We start from the raw sequence: 16,945 nt of genomic DNA on the forward strand, positions 1-16,945 counted from the left end.
TGGTTTTGTGCTCAAATAGGCCTAGAGACTTATCAAATCTGTTATTACCATCACTTTGTTTTTATTTAACGACCCTTTCCGAGTTTTCAGCCTGTACAGCACATGCGGCAGCAGAGGACACTTTATGTCCACATTTCTCGCCCTGCCTTTGGCGGTGTCGCGTTCCTGCCCCTCAGGCTGCCTCTGCCGGGCGGCTCCGGGCGCGCAGGGGCCGCGCGGCGCGGGCCGGGCCGCGCTGAGGAGCCCCGGGCCAGGCCGCGCTCCGCGGCGCTCCCGGGGCCGCGTTCACCTTCCGGGGCGCCGGGCGGGTTCCGGGGCGGGCGGTGGCTGCCGGCCCGGCCGTGGCTGTGCGGGAGAGCGGCGGCTCCGGCGGACGGAGCCCCGCGGGCACCATGAGCGGTGAGTGCGGCCGGGCCGGGCCCCTCCGCCCCGGGCCCCGTGGGGGCTGGCTCGGGCAGAGCGTGCCCGGTGAGCCCGGGCGGGAGCGGCGCTGCCCTCGTTCCCCCCGCTGCTCCCTGGTCCCCGGCTGAGGCACGGGACCCTTGGGTCTCGTATCACCACGCCCCGTTCCTCATTCCGGCTCCCCGAGTCCCCCCGAAGTGGCGTTTTATCCCTTTTTAAAGCCTAAATCCAGCCCTTGAGCGTGGCACTGGCTCACGGCACAATTGATGCTGGGCTCGGGCATTTGTGTTGCCTCAGCTGTGAAAAATCATAGGAAATACACCTAAGGAAATAAATGGCCAAGAGAAAATAGGATTTTAAAAAAACTAAAAATGCGAACTCAGAAGCATGCAGTCGGTGAGAGAGGTGAGAACAACGGCTTGTGGAAAAAGGGTCCCTGTTGCTGTGTCCCTAAGTGAGTCCCGGTGGGGATGTGTCTGTCTGGTTGTGGGAATTTCTGGGGTACAGGGAGGTGGTGCGAAGGGTGTGCTAAATCCTGAGGGAAAATGTGTGCTAAATCCTGAGCTTTTTGAGGTGTTTGTCAAGGAAATACTTGAAACTTTGCATGAGAACTGTGACCCATAAACTACAGGACTGGAGGAAGCAGATCCGCTTGAATGGGCCAGCATGAAGAGTTATTAGGATAGAATTGAAAATTCTAATAGACTTCTTGTAGGTGTAAAGGATAAGTGGTATTTATTTCATATGTATTAAAACACATTGGCAAGAATTTACTTGGGGCTTTTTTCAGAAGTGAGGTGCTTTAGTGAAAACTTTGATGGGTCTCTGTACATCTTCAGCAATGGAAGTTGCAGATAACACTCTGCACCTGAGAACTGGATCACGTATTGATCTCCCCCCCCCCCCCGATCTAATGCATTGTGATCTTTGTTGCCAAAGGCAGGAAGAGAAAAACTAAGGAGTTAACTGGAGTAACTAAATATGTTTTATGGGGAGCAGTCATTTCTGAAAATGAACTCAAAAATAAAACCACTTCACTTGTATTTTTCTCTGTTTTGTTCTCACCTTTATGGTAGGAAGAAAATAGAAGATTTTTGTGGAAGAGATGAGGCAAAAAAAAATATTGTGGGGAAACCTATTTGTGAAAAATGCAAGTAACAGTGAAATCTTAAAAAGCATAAGAAAAGAAAGTTTCTCAAATGTTTCAGATCTTGACACAATATAGACTAAATCATAATTACAAAATTTGTAAGAGTCATCATTTTCATATGGAAAACCTCAAACCTTCAGTGATGAATTCAAACTGGGAATAGCCTTGTGCAAATTTATGCAAATTACAGCCTAAATCTTCCTAGGAGACTAATCTTTGAGAGCTCTGTTTGGATTCTGTGACTCAAAAGGCAAGGTTGACACCTCATGTGGTCTAAAGCTTCATTGTGTAGTTATTTTTATTACCTTTAATATTTTTTTAAGACAATGAAGAGATACATGTTTATGGGAAAAGAAATATTTAACTGCTTAAAACAGAGTAACGCCTAGGATGACATTGAAAGTAGTGGTTCAGTTGCATGGTAACTACCCTGCTAAAAATTATAAGGTTCTTCCAACAATTTTGATTAGACAACAAGATAAAAAAAAAAACAAAAACCTTAACACTGCACTTTGACAAACATCACTGTTACACAATGCTGTACGGTATTTTTCTAGAATAATATAAGTCAAACTGATAAGAACAGAGAAATATCTGTCATTGTAATGCTTGGTTCAGATAAAGGAAATGAACATGTTAATATCTCATCAATTTTAACGATAGCCTTCTTTTAGTGCCTGTGACAGCACTGTCTATACTTACTTCTATGACCAGTTCTAGCCCTTTAAACTAACAGAGCTGTTCCTAAACTTCTTAATGTCTATAATTATGTTTTATGTTTATTTTCTTTAGCTACTGTGTATTTCTAGTGGATGTGAAGGTAACTTCCTGTTGATGTAAGCATCATCTTAATATTACCAATGCTGCTTACTAATTACATACTCATACTTTATTGTACAGTGCTGAGTAGGCTAAACTTTAAAGGCAAATAATATAAGGATACAAGATTTATGTGTTTGTCAAGAATTCAGGGTGTTGTCATTTGTTTAATGACAGTTTCAAAAAACTTTAAAATGCATCTCACGGTGGGGGATGAGGCAGTAGAATCATAATAATGTAGTATAAGGCAGCATTTAAATTAGGCCTGTGTTTGTTTTATCTTTAAATTTGCCCTATTGGAACCTGTATTAGAGCAAGCAAAAGAGATTGCAGTCTGAAATGTTGCATTCAGGACATAAATGCAAGTTATATAAGAGCAACATGAGATTTATTTATTTTACTTATATGCTGCATGCAGTGCTGAAGAGGGCTTTACCTAGGAAGAACTGGATGAAAATCCTGCTTTCCTTTACTTCTATGCCAGTTTGCTGCTGCTGTAGGTGTGGATGTTTGTGTCAAGAGTATGAAGAGGAGTTTGTTTTAAAAATAGGAAAGCATGACCTTGAACAACAGAAAATGAGGAGGGCCAACAGAGGCAGGTGCAGTACCTGAGCCTATTTTAAACCCTTTTTGGCTGAGTAGATGTTGGTGGGAGGAGTCTCTTTAAGATTCTTAGTTTTTGCAGCTTTATACTTATGTTTTCACAATTATTTTTAGAGTCACGTATGAACTTCCTTTTTTATTGCAATAGTCTAAATACAGCGTTTTTCTGAGTAACTCTGTTTTTATGCATTCTGTGTTTTGTATTTGTATGTTTGTTGCTGCAGTTTTTACTGCTATTCTGAATCAGAAGGGTATTTTAGTTTGTAATTCACTGTTAGTCTTTCAATCAGCTGGAGTTGATCATACTTAATTGGTGCTCTTGTCTGAAAATATGCTTTATTTTTTCTAAAGACTTAGTTTAGAAAATGAAAATGTGAAAGAACTAAATCTTCAGCAGAGTTAGTGGAGATTTATTTTTACCTTCCACCTACTTGAAACAAAACCATCACTAAATAGTACCATATTTTCTAGTCTTGTTTCAAAGAAAGCTTTATCCTCAGCATGAAAAGAGACAAAAAAAACTTAATATTTCAGGGTTTTTTTTAAAATTAGACTTTGTGAATATTCTTTTTCTCTGACCTATAAAATTTCTGTTAAGTAACAGCAGTAGAAGAATGTAAGATGTGCATTGAAGAGGAACCTCAGCTAAGCCATCAGAAGACATATTACATGGCCTTATAGCCCTGTTAATGGTGAGAGTGATCTGAACTGCTGCAGGAATTATTGGTTGTAATCTCCTCCAGTCACGATTGTTAGTAGTGCAAATTTACAAATAAAATAAAGAGAAAATGCACATTGCACTCTGTGTAAAATTAAGGTTGTTTGGTATCACATGCTTTAGTGGTTTAGAACATTAAGTAGTATAGTGAACATCAGTAGGTATTCTGTATTTATGCATTTTTTTATACTGATCACAGTTTGGAATCTGATTGTAAACCATTTCTGTTACCAAATAGATACAAAGGGTCTAAAGAGATGTGAATTTAAAAACTCACATGCATTGCATTCGGATGACAAACTTGGACCACCTACTAATATTTTCTTTTGATAGATGTTTTTCTGGTCATGGTATTACTAATTGCATGCATTTGTATTGATGTTGTCTCAGGCTATTAATATAAAGAGAGATATTGTGTTTATGCCTCTTCTTGCAGATATGTGGGTAGTGTAAGACTGTAAGAGTAATGAGTTTTGAAACAACAGAGAAAAGCTGCAGAGTTGTGTATATTCAGTGTTATTGAACATGAGGAGTTACTCTAAAAGTTGGGATTGTTTTCTTTATTTTTTGGTGATGTGATTTATTATAAAGCAAATGGATACATAGGCATGTATACATCTCAATTTTGGCTACATATTTGTGGTAAGAACATTGAACATTGTTTAATAAATTGCAGTCTCTGAAAGGACATAATGTGGAATAGTAGGGATTATAAGAATTTAGCCTTATCTTCAGACTGGCATAACTGGCATAGCTGTTAGGAAGTTAAAACCCATTTGGTGTGGGGTTTGTTTCTGGAGTCCTGGACTGGCACTGAGCATTGTTTATGTGCACTGGAGTGCTTGACTAACAGCCCCAGACCTCACACATCATATGTCTGCACAGTTTGAGTCAGAGTTCAAAATGGGAAGGACAACTTCTGGAAAATGCACTGTAATCAGCAAAATCAGCATTGGGAAGCTTAGTTAGCAGCTATGTTTGCATGTTTTTCATATTGTTTTTGTTATTCTGCCAGACTGTGGGGGGTTTTCTTCTATTTAATGAATATTTGAAATTATATGGAATATGAATTCTACTAATATATTTGAATGTTGATTTTTATAATACATATATCAGTGTTTATGTGTACTTAATGTACTACACAAGTGTATATATTTAAACAAAAGCAGAATCATTTCAACCAAACAAATTCTGTCATGTCCTGCAGGTCTGAAAGCAAACTGTTTCAAATGGGATTGTGAAGATAGGAAATTCTGGGATTTGGACCTCACAGAGTCAGATAGCAAGAGGAAGCACATATTTTTGATCATCTCTCTTTACTAGGGGACTTAGTGTGTGGTGTTTGATTTTCAGTTGGGAGGAATTTGCTCATGCAGAATTTGGATAATGGGGTTTCAGTCCATATGTACATTGGTTGTATGTTCTTTGAAAGGAGAATAGAATGACTTTAACTTCAGAGATGTCACAGAGGTTTCTGATGGATGTTTTAAACTTAAGATGAGAATAAAAAAAATACAGAGGCAATGTAAGTGATCTAAAAGAATAAATGTTACCATATTCATGGGAGTTTATAAGGATATTCCAACAAGTAAAGTATTATGCTGTTGTTGAAATAGCTTGAGAAGTTAGAGATTGTCTTGCATAGTTCCTTATATAGCAACAAAATAGATTTTATGGGTGTTAATCAGAACAACTATGCTGGTAGTTAAATTTTAGGGGATTTATTGTGACAGTTACTCTCTGTTCACCTGACTTAAAACTCTGGAGTATAGTTTGACAGTAAGAAGACACTCCTTGTGTCTCATTCTTGTTTTCCATTCTCTTCTAGTGCTGTGATGCTGTACTACACTGGTAGTTGTAGTAAGAAGCTCAGGGCAAGCTGTGCATCAGCTTGAATAGTTATTCTGTGTTTGGTACTGGTGAAATATATCTTCAAAATATTACTAAAATAAGAATCTAGATATTTGAAACAGTATTGCTGCCTGTTAGAAAAAGGCTACTTGAAACCTCAAAGCATAGTTTGTACTGCGTCATTTTACTTAGAGAAAATACATTAGTTAATTTAGTGAAATAATTGGCTTGGGAAGGAAGTTTTCAGGGCCCAAAAGAAAAATTTCTGTTGGCCCAAATGTATTAAAAAAAATATTTTAAAATGGTATAATTTTGTTGGATTTCAGGTTCACAGAGCAACGACACTAAAAGACAGTTTCTTCTAGAACGGTTACTGGATGCAGTTAAACAGGTGAGAAATCCAAAAATCCAGCACACATGCAGTGGCATTCTCAGAGTTGTCACTACTAGCAGGGACTGTCTTTGCCTTCTGTTTAACAAAGAGAAGGAAAAAGAAGAAAAGGAAACAAAGAAGAAATCATTGCTTTCACGTAGTACAACTGAGTTTTTGTCTGCTAGCAAACAACTGCTGTGCAGTATTTATTTATAATTCTTATTCTGGACAACTTATATGTGTAGTTGATCTGTTTTAAATATATGTAATACTATAGAATGTATATTAGGAATGTATGTTATTGTAATCCTGATATGACTGAACTAAATTGCAGTGGACTGCAAAATCTTAGTTAACGTTTTAGAGTAGCAGCTTCTTTTCTTTGCACTAGATTTTTAGTGAATGGTTAAAATACATGGAAAGTTGTGATTTATAGTTGTATGTCTGTATTTATGTCAACATGAAGTTCAGCAAGTACAATTTAATAGACTGAAGTTAATTTGGGAGAGCTTGAGAGGCAAAAGAATGCCTCAGAAGTAAGCCAGTGAAATGTTTTATGAAGAGTGGTTCTGTAATTGTAGCACTGACCTGGGTAGGAGCTGTGTTTGCTTTTGTGGGTACACATTTAAAACTCAAAAGTAGTAATTTCCACTCAGTTTTCAATTTACTGAAGGACCTGCAGGTGTGTTGCTCTGGCTAGCAAGGATATATTTGGACTGAAGAGCAGCCCATTGGTGTAATAAGATGCTCTAGAGCACTTTTTGGATGCAGTCTGTATTTTGCAGTGCTCTATTTTGTGCTGTTTCCTTTTTTGATATGACTTTGTTTCATGTATAGAAATAGTCCAGAAAACTGAATTTACTTAGTATAACAAAACATTCTTAAAATTTCTTAAAATCTGTTTATTGCAGTGTCAAATACGGTTTGGAGGAAGAAAAGAAATTGCTTCAGACTCTGATAGCAGGTAAAACAGTCTAAGATTAATATGCTTAGATTTTGCATCATAATGACATAAAACATGACACAAAATATTTGATGTACTCAAAAAATTACATTGCATGAAAGGTAGGAAATCTGAAGCTGAAATAACATGATTAACAATCCCTCTGTCAGGTGAGGGTGATTTCTAAAATTGATTGCCAGTTCTTCTGAATGTAACCTGTGCCTCAGCTTTCAATCATTACGATGAGACTTGGGTATAAGTAGATTATACTGCTTGCAAATAATGAGATTACTGCACAGAAGGGATCTTTCACTGCTTACAAGATAATGGTTCACTTTACATTCCTTATTCAGAGATCTCAAAGTTGCTGTACAGAAACATAGTTGATTTTCACTATGATTTTTTCCTAGTTCCTTTTACAAGAGTTCATTAAAAATTCTGTTGCAGAGTGACCTGTTTGTGTGCTCAGTTTGAAGCTGTTTTCCAGCATGGCCTGAGGAGGAGCCGGGGATTAGCACTGACAGCAGCAGCAATCAAACAGGCAGCAGGTTTCTCCAGCAAAACTGAAACAGGTAAGTTGCTAATTGTAACTATCCTATTTTAATTAGTTCATGTGTTCAGTCAAGTGGTGTAATTTCTTATCGAAGTTTTAAGCATTGCACCAAACTGCAGATTGTTGGTAGGATAGTTTACATTTGGTGTGTTGTAGAAGTAGCAGTGAAAATGACTGTTGCTTCTTAGTCTAGTTTAACTTGCATTCCAAGTTTCTCTAGAAATATTGCTCCTAGGAAATCTGCACTTCCTACTGTTGCATTGTGTATAGTGGCAAATTTATTTTGAATTCTGGTAGGGATCGAGGTTGTGTAACTGTGCTGTTAAGTTTTCAAAACAATGTTTTCATTCTTGACCTTGTCTTACTCAGTTCTTTAAATGCTGTCTTCTATATAAGTCATGTTTAACTTCTAATTATTGATGTAATTTTAGAAAGAAAAATTATATTGCTTGTATTGGTTGGGTTAGCTTTTGTTATTTTCTCCACATTCAAAGAAAAGATTCCTTTATTTTTCTCTTCACCATGACGTTTCTCTTTTTTTTAATCAGAACTATATGAAGATACAGATTAGTTTTTATCAATATTTGGGAAAAGCACACAGAAGGTGTTTTAGTGGAAAGAGATATTGTTGCCATTTAAACACAACACTTCTGTTTTCTAAAGTAATACGAATTTGTCATTTGCATGTCTGCAAATTCTGGAGCTACCTGTTCCTTTGGACTTGCTTTCTAACATTTCACATCAGCCGTAACATAGAGTTCTAAAGAAATCTTTTCCCTTCCATAATATGTTTCCAGTTGAATATATGAACCAGTGGATAAAATACTAGCTTAAATGTGTTTTTAAATGTGAATTCTATGTAAAAGTGTCGGATCGAATCCTTTAATTTGTGGGGTTTTTTCAATGAAGTGAAAAGTTCTAAGTACTTAAATAGCCCAAATTCTGTAGGAATAAGTGACCTATTTAACTGGTGGGTTGCACAGAGAGGGTAAATGATTCACCTTTGTTCAAAGTTATATTGTTACCTTTTTGTTTTATAAATTTGCATGTAAATGTACTCAGGTATGAGCTTAGTGGCTTTCTTGGTGGGGTGGTTGTCATTATTATTATTACTCATTAAATTCCAGAGCCAGTGTTCTGGTACTATGTGAAAGAAGTGCTGAACAGACACGAGCTGCAGCGCTTCTACTCTCTGAAAGCCATCAGCACAGACATCGGCAGAGGCCGGGCTTGGCTGCGCTGTGCTTTGAACGAGCATTCCCTGGAAAGATACGTTCATATGCTGCTGGCAGATAAGAACCGCCTCAGGTACTGTGTCTGGTAACTTTGTAATGCAGGAAGTGTACTGACAAATGAAGCACTGTCTGAAACCCCAGGCGACCAACCAGATGCCACAGCTGTAGTAGTACCCCATATTAATTGCTATGCCTGCCAATACTTTTTTAAACATTTTTGTCAGCCATTAAGATAGTGGCTTGTGCCTGTATCAACATGTGATCTCTTCCCTAAATCCGTTCCCTGTTCTTTCAACAGTTTTCCTCACTGCAACCTGGATACCATGCTTTAAGGTACCTCTGTGCTTCCACTAAAATAGTATACAATTGCAGCTGTGCAGTCAATTCATCAGTGGTAATTGCCTGTTGCCTTTTGGAGATGCTTGTCCTGTAATTGCAAAGCTCCAGCAGTGCAGCAGTGGGGAGCTGTGGCTGCAGATCACTGGGAAGTTGTTTGGCAGCAGTTTGTGAACCTTTTGTTACAGTTACTGAGAATAATTTACTGCACCTGGTGAAATCCTAAAGCGCTTTGCAAGTGCAAAATGCCCTTAAGTTCATAAAATGAATCCTGTCTTTTTCTCATATGTCTTCAACTCCTTTTCTTTGTGAAAAAAAACCTGAGGTGTTTTTTTATCACTAATTGTTGAGCTTGCTCAAACCACTTGATCAAGTCTAGTAGATTCAGCAGAAAGGCATTTTATTAATTAGCACTGATTAATGGATCTAGTGGATAAGATTATTGCCTGAACTGAGTTCATTAGTACCACGTTTTCATTTCTAGCTTGTTCTAGTCTTGTTGTAGCTTTCTTGTGAAACATATTTTGAAGAAATCAAATAAAGACAAATGAAATAAAGAAAAAGATCTGAAAACCATTAGGAAATAAGAGACTTGGGTTGCTATGTTGCTAATTATTCTCATGCTTGCAGCAATAGTTGCATAGTATCATGATTATCAGCATACTGCATTGTAATTCTATTTCTGAAAAGGTTTATTTCAGAATTTTTATGACTCAAATGTTACCTGAATTCCAGTGGGATTTACAGAGTCAGTTTACATCCCCAGTTATATGTTTTGGAAACTTTTAGAGTGAATCTATCAGAGTTGTTTAATATATAGATTGAGGGTTTTCTGGCTATCTGTTTTGTTGTTGTTTAATTGATTGAATGCTGATAGTAAAAATATAGCATTCTGCTACTAGAAAGAACCAGACTTAGAACAATTGAATTTATGTGTTCACAGTGAAAAAATGCAGGGTTTTTTACATCCTAGTTCATAGTTTACACTAACTATTTAGAGCAATTGGTGTGGGTTTGGATATTGAAACAGGTTATAGAATTATAGAATATTAGATTTTGGTTTAGAATGGACCCTTAAAGATTGTGTAGTCCAACCCTCCTGCCATGGGCAGGTACCCCTTCCACCACCAGGGCACGTTGGTTGCTCAAGATCAAGGAAACGCTTTTGTTTGTGTTCATGTGTTCTAAGCTTATACAAAACACTTACAGCAATAGGTATAGAGAGATGCTGTGGCTGCTAATGCAGTGTGAGCCCCCAGGCCCTGAGTGGCTTTTTTTCCCTAAGAGTGCAGAGTTAAAACTAAAGAAAAAAATATTCTTTAGCATGTCTTTTTAGAACCATCTGAACAGTTAGCAGTTTCAGAACTACAGAGACTTACTGTGCCATACAATTTAATCCTTTGGGGGATTAAAATAAAACTCCTATTTCAGAGTTTTATTGTCTTTCAGAAGTGAAGTATGTGTAACTATAGGATTGCATGTCCTTTTTCTTTCCCCTTTAAATTGCAGTGTCTTCTATGAAGACTGGTCTTTTATGATGGATGAAGAACGTTCCAGTATGATCCCTACAATGGCAGCTGGTAAAACTTTCTTTACACTATAACTGTTCTTGGAAAACTACTGCATTTTGGGATGTTACATCTGTTTCTGGTTGTGAGGATCTTCTCTAATACACTCTGTTTACGTGGAGAATGTGTATCAGAGGCACAGCCAGGGTGAACAGTCAAGGTATTATGCCACTTTATGCTGTGAAATGATGGACTGTTAAAATCCTGGATCTGGTCTTCCTACAAGTCAAAAATCTTGCACATAAATTTTTTAACTCTTCAGCAGCTAAGGCTAACTTAAAACCAGTGCAATTTAGAGAAAGCAAAGTAGGTTATTCCTGACTAGAAAAGAGTAATGATGGAATTTTATAGTAAGGCCCAAATTACAGGTAAATACAGGTAAGGAGAGTAAGGGTAAGGACTGATAACAAGTAATTTACTTTTCTGGAGTTCAGTCACAGAAGCCATGTATTATTACCTTTTGTACCCCTTTTCTCAGATACACTGTTGCATGCTTCATTCTGGAAGACAAAGGTTCAAGGGCATTTTTGCTAGTAGAATATATGAACCAACAAATACTAAAGTTGCAGTGAAATGGGTTTAAATAAAAGGTTATAAATAAATGAGCTTACAGTACTTTATTATTTAATGTGCATCTGAACAGCCATCAAGAAGAATTCATAACTGATTTCATCAACTTTAATATAATCTAGAGAGAATTGAATGGTACATGAAAGAATAAGAATTCATGCATTGGGAACTGTGGGAAATTTTTGGGAAAAATGTTTTCCATTTCAAAACTTTGTTAATCCTCAGCTTCTATGTTCATAACTTCTGTGTGAAATACATGGTGCATTTCTGATCTCTTTTTCCCCTTTCTTTTTTCTGAAGGTCTGAACTCCATTCTTTTTGCTATCAACATTGATAATAAGGATTTAAATGGGCAGAGCAAATGCACGCCCACTGTGTCAGATTTGTTAAAGGAATCCACACAAAATGTAACTTCGTTACTGAAAGAGTCCACTCAGGGTGTGAGCAGCCTCCTCCGGGAGATCACTGCCTCGTCTGCAGTCTCAATTCTCATAAAACCTGACCAGGACTCTGACCCACTGCCTGTTCTGTCCAGGAATGTAAATGCTGGTAAGCTTTTATGAATGTTAGTGCCATTCAGAAACTTAGAAAATATTCAAGTGTGTTTAAATAACTTTTTAATTGTGATGTCCTATTGTAGAGCAGAAGTCTTAAAAATAAGTGCACTATGCATACAAACCTGCTGAGTGTGTAATTAAAATGCATGGAACTGGAAATATTTGGTGTGAATACTGGTTGGTGGCTGTGTATTTGAGCATTCTTCTATCACTGTGAGAGGGAGGCTAAACTGTGTTATTGGTGATGTGACCTGAATTGCAGTTTCTTGTGCATGAAATTATACTTTGAAGTTTGTGATGTAATGATTTTTCATTTTGAATGTTGTCTTTTGGCACCTTGCCAGTTGGACATATGGTGATGTATATCTTTTGTTATATATCAGATACAAATCCTGGCTTGTAATCTTCTTCAAGTAGTGACTGTGTTTACAAACTGAATTCCCATGCAAAGCAGATAATTGCCAAAATGAAAATTTACTCCTACTCATTTACTCTTTACCTTTAGAGTTCTTAGTGTTACAACCAGCTTGTATGATGTTAGTTACCAACAAAGACCCAAAGTCTTAATCTCTTATTATTGGAAATCAGTCAAGCAAAATGTGATTTTCATAATATATTTTTTTTTCCAAAATTAACAAAGTAATATTTTATTATCTATGTTTCTGGAAGTTGAGCTAAAAGTTTGCTTTGCTTTGTAAAAGTACAAAACTGCAGGAAGATTTATGTGCTTTTTAATTAAGAAACAAGGTTTGCGTTTAGGCAGTATATTGTTTTGGTTTGAGAAAAAAGGACAAACCCCACATGAGAACCTGGTAGGAATAGAAGTTGAGATTAAATCTGTTTTTTATTTGCATTTAATATAGACTTTGTCTTAAAACGCAGTTTTTAGAACAAACTTGTGTTAAAGCTTTTGCTGCATAGCACTTAAATGACATTAAAATCGTAGGTGATACTTGACTTGGGATAACCTTGTTAGTATAGAATAGCCTTGCAAAATGAAACAAGACAATAATTGACCATATGGTGCATATGACTCCACAACATAATGTACCTGATGTGTACAGCACATGGGTATACAGAACATGAAAGGTACAACTTCCAATGAAATGTCACTTTAAAAAAATTGAGTTTGTTCAAATGCAATTATATGTGGAACACTAGAGCAAGTCAGATGTTTCTATTAAAGTCTGTGTTTCTTGGAATTCTATTTGCAACCAGGGTTTTAACATCCTTTAAAAAGTCTGTTAGTGTGTTTTGTGGTTATATAACAGCTGGACTTGAATTAAATAAAGCAGTTTGGTCCCAGTGTGAGGTGTCTTGGTGAGTAAATTTCTGGTATTTCTTGGAGTGCTTCAGCTTTGCATTTAGCTTCACGTGGATATCAGGTTCAGTGAGAATAGGTAGTAGTGTAAAAATAAGTGCTGTCACTGAATACATCTGGTGTAATCAGAGAGAATTTCAGTGTATTTCTAGACCAAGAGCTAATTAGCTGAAAACTGACTGTTCAATTTTTAGAATACAGACAAAACTATTTGATTGCAGATTGTGGATTTTGTTTGTGTTGTGAGTTTGTTCTTTTCAATTTTTCCTCTGAGAGTGCTTCATGTTTTCTCTATTGTGCAGACCCGGTCTGCATTATACACTAGGTGTAGTCTGTGGGAGAAAGTGACAGGAAGGCTAACATTTTATTTTAAATTTAATTTCATGAGTTTGTAGAACTTTTTTCTATTTTCAATTGAATTGTGTTATGAATGCATCCCCAAAATACCTTCTAAAATCTGAATTATGTAAGGCATATAAAATAAAGCTGGTAATTAGATATTTAAAAGCTCCTGTGTATGGAAGGATAATGAATGCCATGTAGATCTAAGTGTTTTTGCTCGACTACAGTAATTTAGTACCTGAGCTCTTAAGAAAAAAACCAGATTTCATATACTATTGCTTTTCTAAACTGTGTAAAACTTTGTATTGCTACTAGATTTGAAATACAAAAAAGATCGGAAAAAGAAGAAGAGAGTGACTAATATTATCTCTTTTGATGAAGAGGAAGATGAGCAACACTTGGGGGATGGCACAAAGACTCTGATTACAGGAGAAAGTTCAGAGGAGAGCGTAGACAGATCTTCAGTTCTTGCATTGTCCTCATCTGAAAGCACTCTCGGAAAAAATCTGAATGGGAGTGGAAGCAACCACTCGTGGAAGGGCAATTCAGTATTCATGAATGGAGAGTATGAGTACCAGAAACTGGATGTGAAGAGCATTGATGATGAAGATGCAGATGAGGATGAGCTGTATGGAAAATCATTAGGAAATAAAAGCACAGAGAGTGGAACTGAAGCTTCTGAAAAGTAAGTATTGGTGCAGGAGATAGTGGTGAACTTTCCATGCTTCCTGTCCACCCTTCCCTTTCCTTTATAGGTACTGGCAAATAGATGTGTTGAACTGAGCTGTAGATTTTCTCACTTTTTTTATTTTTTCTCTCCCTATTCCTTTGCCTCCACCTTTTTTCCCTCTTTATTTTTTCTTTTTTTTTTCCTTTTTACTGTTTTAAAAATATAGGTTACTATAGTGATGATTTTTTGCTTCTAAGTTTCCCTGAAATCCCAAATTTTGAGATTTCAGACTTCTTGTTCTCCTTGAAGTTCTCAGTTGTTAAAACTGAGGCATAATATAGCCAGGCTATAATTGTGGCCTACTTGATGTTTCCTTATTCTTAGTATGATAGCAAATCTATTTTGGCTTCACAATAAAAATGTGTGTTTTAAACAGAGTAAGCTTATTACATCAGAGTGTAGATGGTTCAACAATGCAGGAAAAATGGAGAGAGAAAGAATCATTTTAGATACTAATATGCTTTCTTTATTTCTGACAGAAATTTGTTTAGAGAAAAAGGCAAGCACTGCTTGTCTCATCTGCTTTGGAATGTCTGGTCTTTAATGAATTAATGTATGGCTGACCAAGAAACTGGCAGGCAGAGTGAAATAAAGATTTTTCTTGCAGTGGTATCTCCGAAAGAAATATAAGCATTATGAACAGTAATGCTGGCTATATAAGTAGATTGGCTTGTTTGTTTGTTTGTTTGTTTGTTTGTTCTAAATAGGCCTCACGAAATAGTCACATGCAATTCTCAGATATGCAGTTGGAGTCCTCTGCAGGTCCTGAATGATGACTCAGATGTTCTATTTCCTGTCAGTGCTGTTGGCTCTTACTCCCAAACAGGTGGGCTACTTGAATTCACAGAATTTCAGCAAACCTTTATTCTAACATGGGACACTGGTATGAAATAATGGGATTGTATAGACACAGGAGATACTGCACAACTGGGATAAAAAGTTCAAATTTATTCTAGTTCTCGGAGTTCTCCATTTGAGTAGTTACTTAGTTAAGGGGGAGTTATCAATGTCAGAATAAACCAGTTGCATTGGGATTAAGATGTGGTCTTGTATTTTATTGAAGCTTAGGATAGTTGTATAAAAAGTATCCAAATTCTAGATACCACCAAGCTGCAAAAAGCTCCAAGTGTGTTTGAGAAGTTGAATTCAAATTAAACTTGACAGATTGGAGAGCAGCTGGAAGCAGTTCAATAGAAGCTGTTAACTGTTGAAATACAGGATTAGGAATGACTGACTAGGAAATTCTTGCTCAGAAAAGGATATGGGAATTGTAGAATGGTTTGGATTGAAAGGGATCTTCAGAGATCATTTATTCTGAGGCTGGCTTTCTGAGCTGTGAGCACCGTTGCCAGCTCATGTATAATTTTTCATGTGCCAGTATCCTCAAATAGTTTTCTGCAGGTTACAAGATGATAGTAGAGTAACAGATTATCAGAGCTGTGCATAAATGAGAGTGCCATTTGTAAATATAAGCTCCATTGGCTCTGCTGTGGCCTCAGCTGCAGTATTGTATGCAGCGAGGGGCACTTCAAGAATGATGTAGAACTTTAGAAGCAAGCAATTAAAATGGTCAAAGGAATGGAAAAGAAGACCTGATGCTTTTACGTTATCTGTACAAAAAACAAACGAAACATTCCACCACCCCTTCCCTTTTTCTAGCTGTTCATAAAACATTGAACTTTGGGTATACTCATTTCAGTGACCATTTAAAAACTTGTCAGTGATATTCAAATAATGTTTTGATTGTAGAATATTTCATATTTTTTTGCATACACGTTATATGTCCAGGAGTTTAAATGCATTGTTGATTGAAAGCCTGTGAAAAAGTCTAATTCAGTTGTGTAAGTTCAGTGACAAAATGTGAATCATAAAATAATGCTACACTGCCCTCTGCTGTATTTTAAAACATGTACCTTATAAGAAATGCCAGTGGTTAAAAAAAAGAAAAAAAGGAACATTTTAAATTTTTTCTTGTGCTTCCATATTTTTCAATTTATGAAGGAATGGATTTAGAAAACGTTGAGTAGTTTGTAGTATAGTGGTCGCTTAAATGTAAAACAGAAACTGTTGGGGAACATCCACAGGTTGAAATCAGGAATACAAGAATACATTCCTGTTTATGGGGGGTGGTGTGTGGAGTGGGAACTCGCAGTTGCTGTCAGGAGATGTCAGAAGGCACCAGGAGCATGAGCTGGCGATTTTGATCTGAAATCAAAGATCAGGAGTGTGAGCCAAGACTTAGTTCTGGAGGCAGATGGACGAAGAGGACGTCTGTATATATCTGAATGCATCTTATCCATTACTGTCCCAGGGGCTTACTCTTACTAAGAAGACACCAAAGCCCCTTGTTCTGTGTTGCTTCATCTCTCAACTGTTTGGAATGCAACGCTCAGCCTACTGGAGATGATCAACAGGCCCATTCAGATCCCTTCTGGGCACAGGACAGACACACTCCCTCTGTCCCTCTTTGTCATGCGGGAGTGGTGCAGCGTTGGGCTGGTGAAAGGAGTCAGTTCATCAGTGCTAGGAAATGCCCCCAGAGATCAGTGCTAGGAAATGCCCCCAGAGATCAGTGCTAGGAAATGCCCCCAGACGCCACTGTCTGCTCTCCTGGTCTGAGCTCTCTGAACAGGAGGAGCTGATGAGGTGTGCGGGGAGGGCTGCACTAAGTGCCCATTGCACAGCCCGAGTGCCAGCCAGTCAGGGACAGGGATGCACAGGGATCCAGGCCCCCTCTCCTCAGCTTCACTGACAAGATGCTGGGATTGAAAGCTGCCTTAGGCAGTGGTTTGCTTGACTTTGGGAGTTGCACTTGTACTGGATGAACGATGTCAGAAGGAACATGCATTAGCTTATTTTAAGGGCAGTCCAGCT

The 16,945-nt window shown here is 37.5% G+C and overlaps 1 protein-coding gene across 1 annotated transcript in view; it reads left to right on the forward strand.

Annotated features, from left to right (window-relative positions):
* Positions 1–364: 364 nt before the first annotated feature.
* The window catches only part of SNX29 (sorting nexin 29), a 121,515-nt gene continuing 104,934 nt past the window's right edge, over positions 365–16,945 (forward strand). Inside the window, 9 exon segments of the mRNA XM_062503346.1 lie at positions 365–399; positions 5,870–5,934; positions 6,828–6,880; positions 7,307–7,431; positions 8,540–8,720; positions 10,493–10,563; positions 11,422–11,670; positions 13,657–14,026; positions 14,779–14,897. Coding sequence (XP_062359330.1) covers positions 393–399; positions 5,870–5,934; positions 6,828–6,880; positions 7,307–7,431; positions 8,540–8,720; positions 10,493–10,563; positions 11,422–11,670; positions 13,657–14,026; positions 14,779–14,897 — 1,240 coding nt within the window. The 5' untranslated portion in view covers positions 365–392.

The sequence above is a fragment of the Cinclus cinclus genome, chromosome 16 (assembly GCF_963662255.1).
Source record: "Cinclus cinclus chromosome 16, bCinCin1.1, whole genome shotgun sequence".
NCBI lineage: Eukaryota > Metazoa > Chordata > Aves > Passeriformes > Cinclidae > Cinclus > Cinclus cinclus.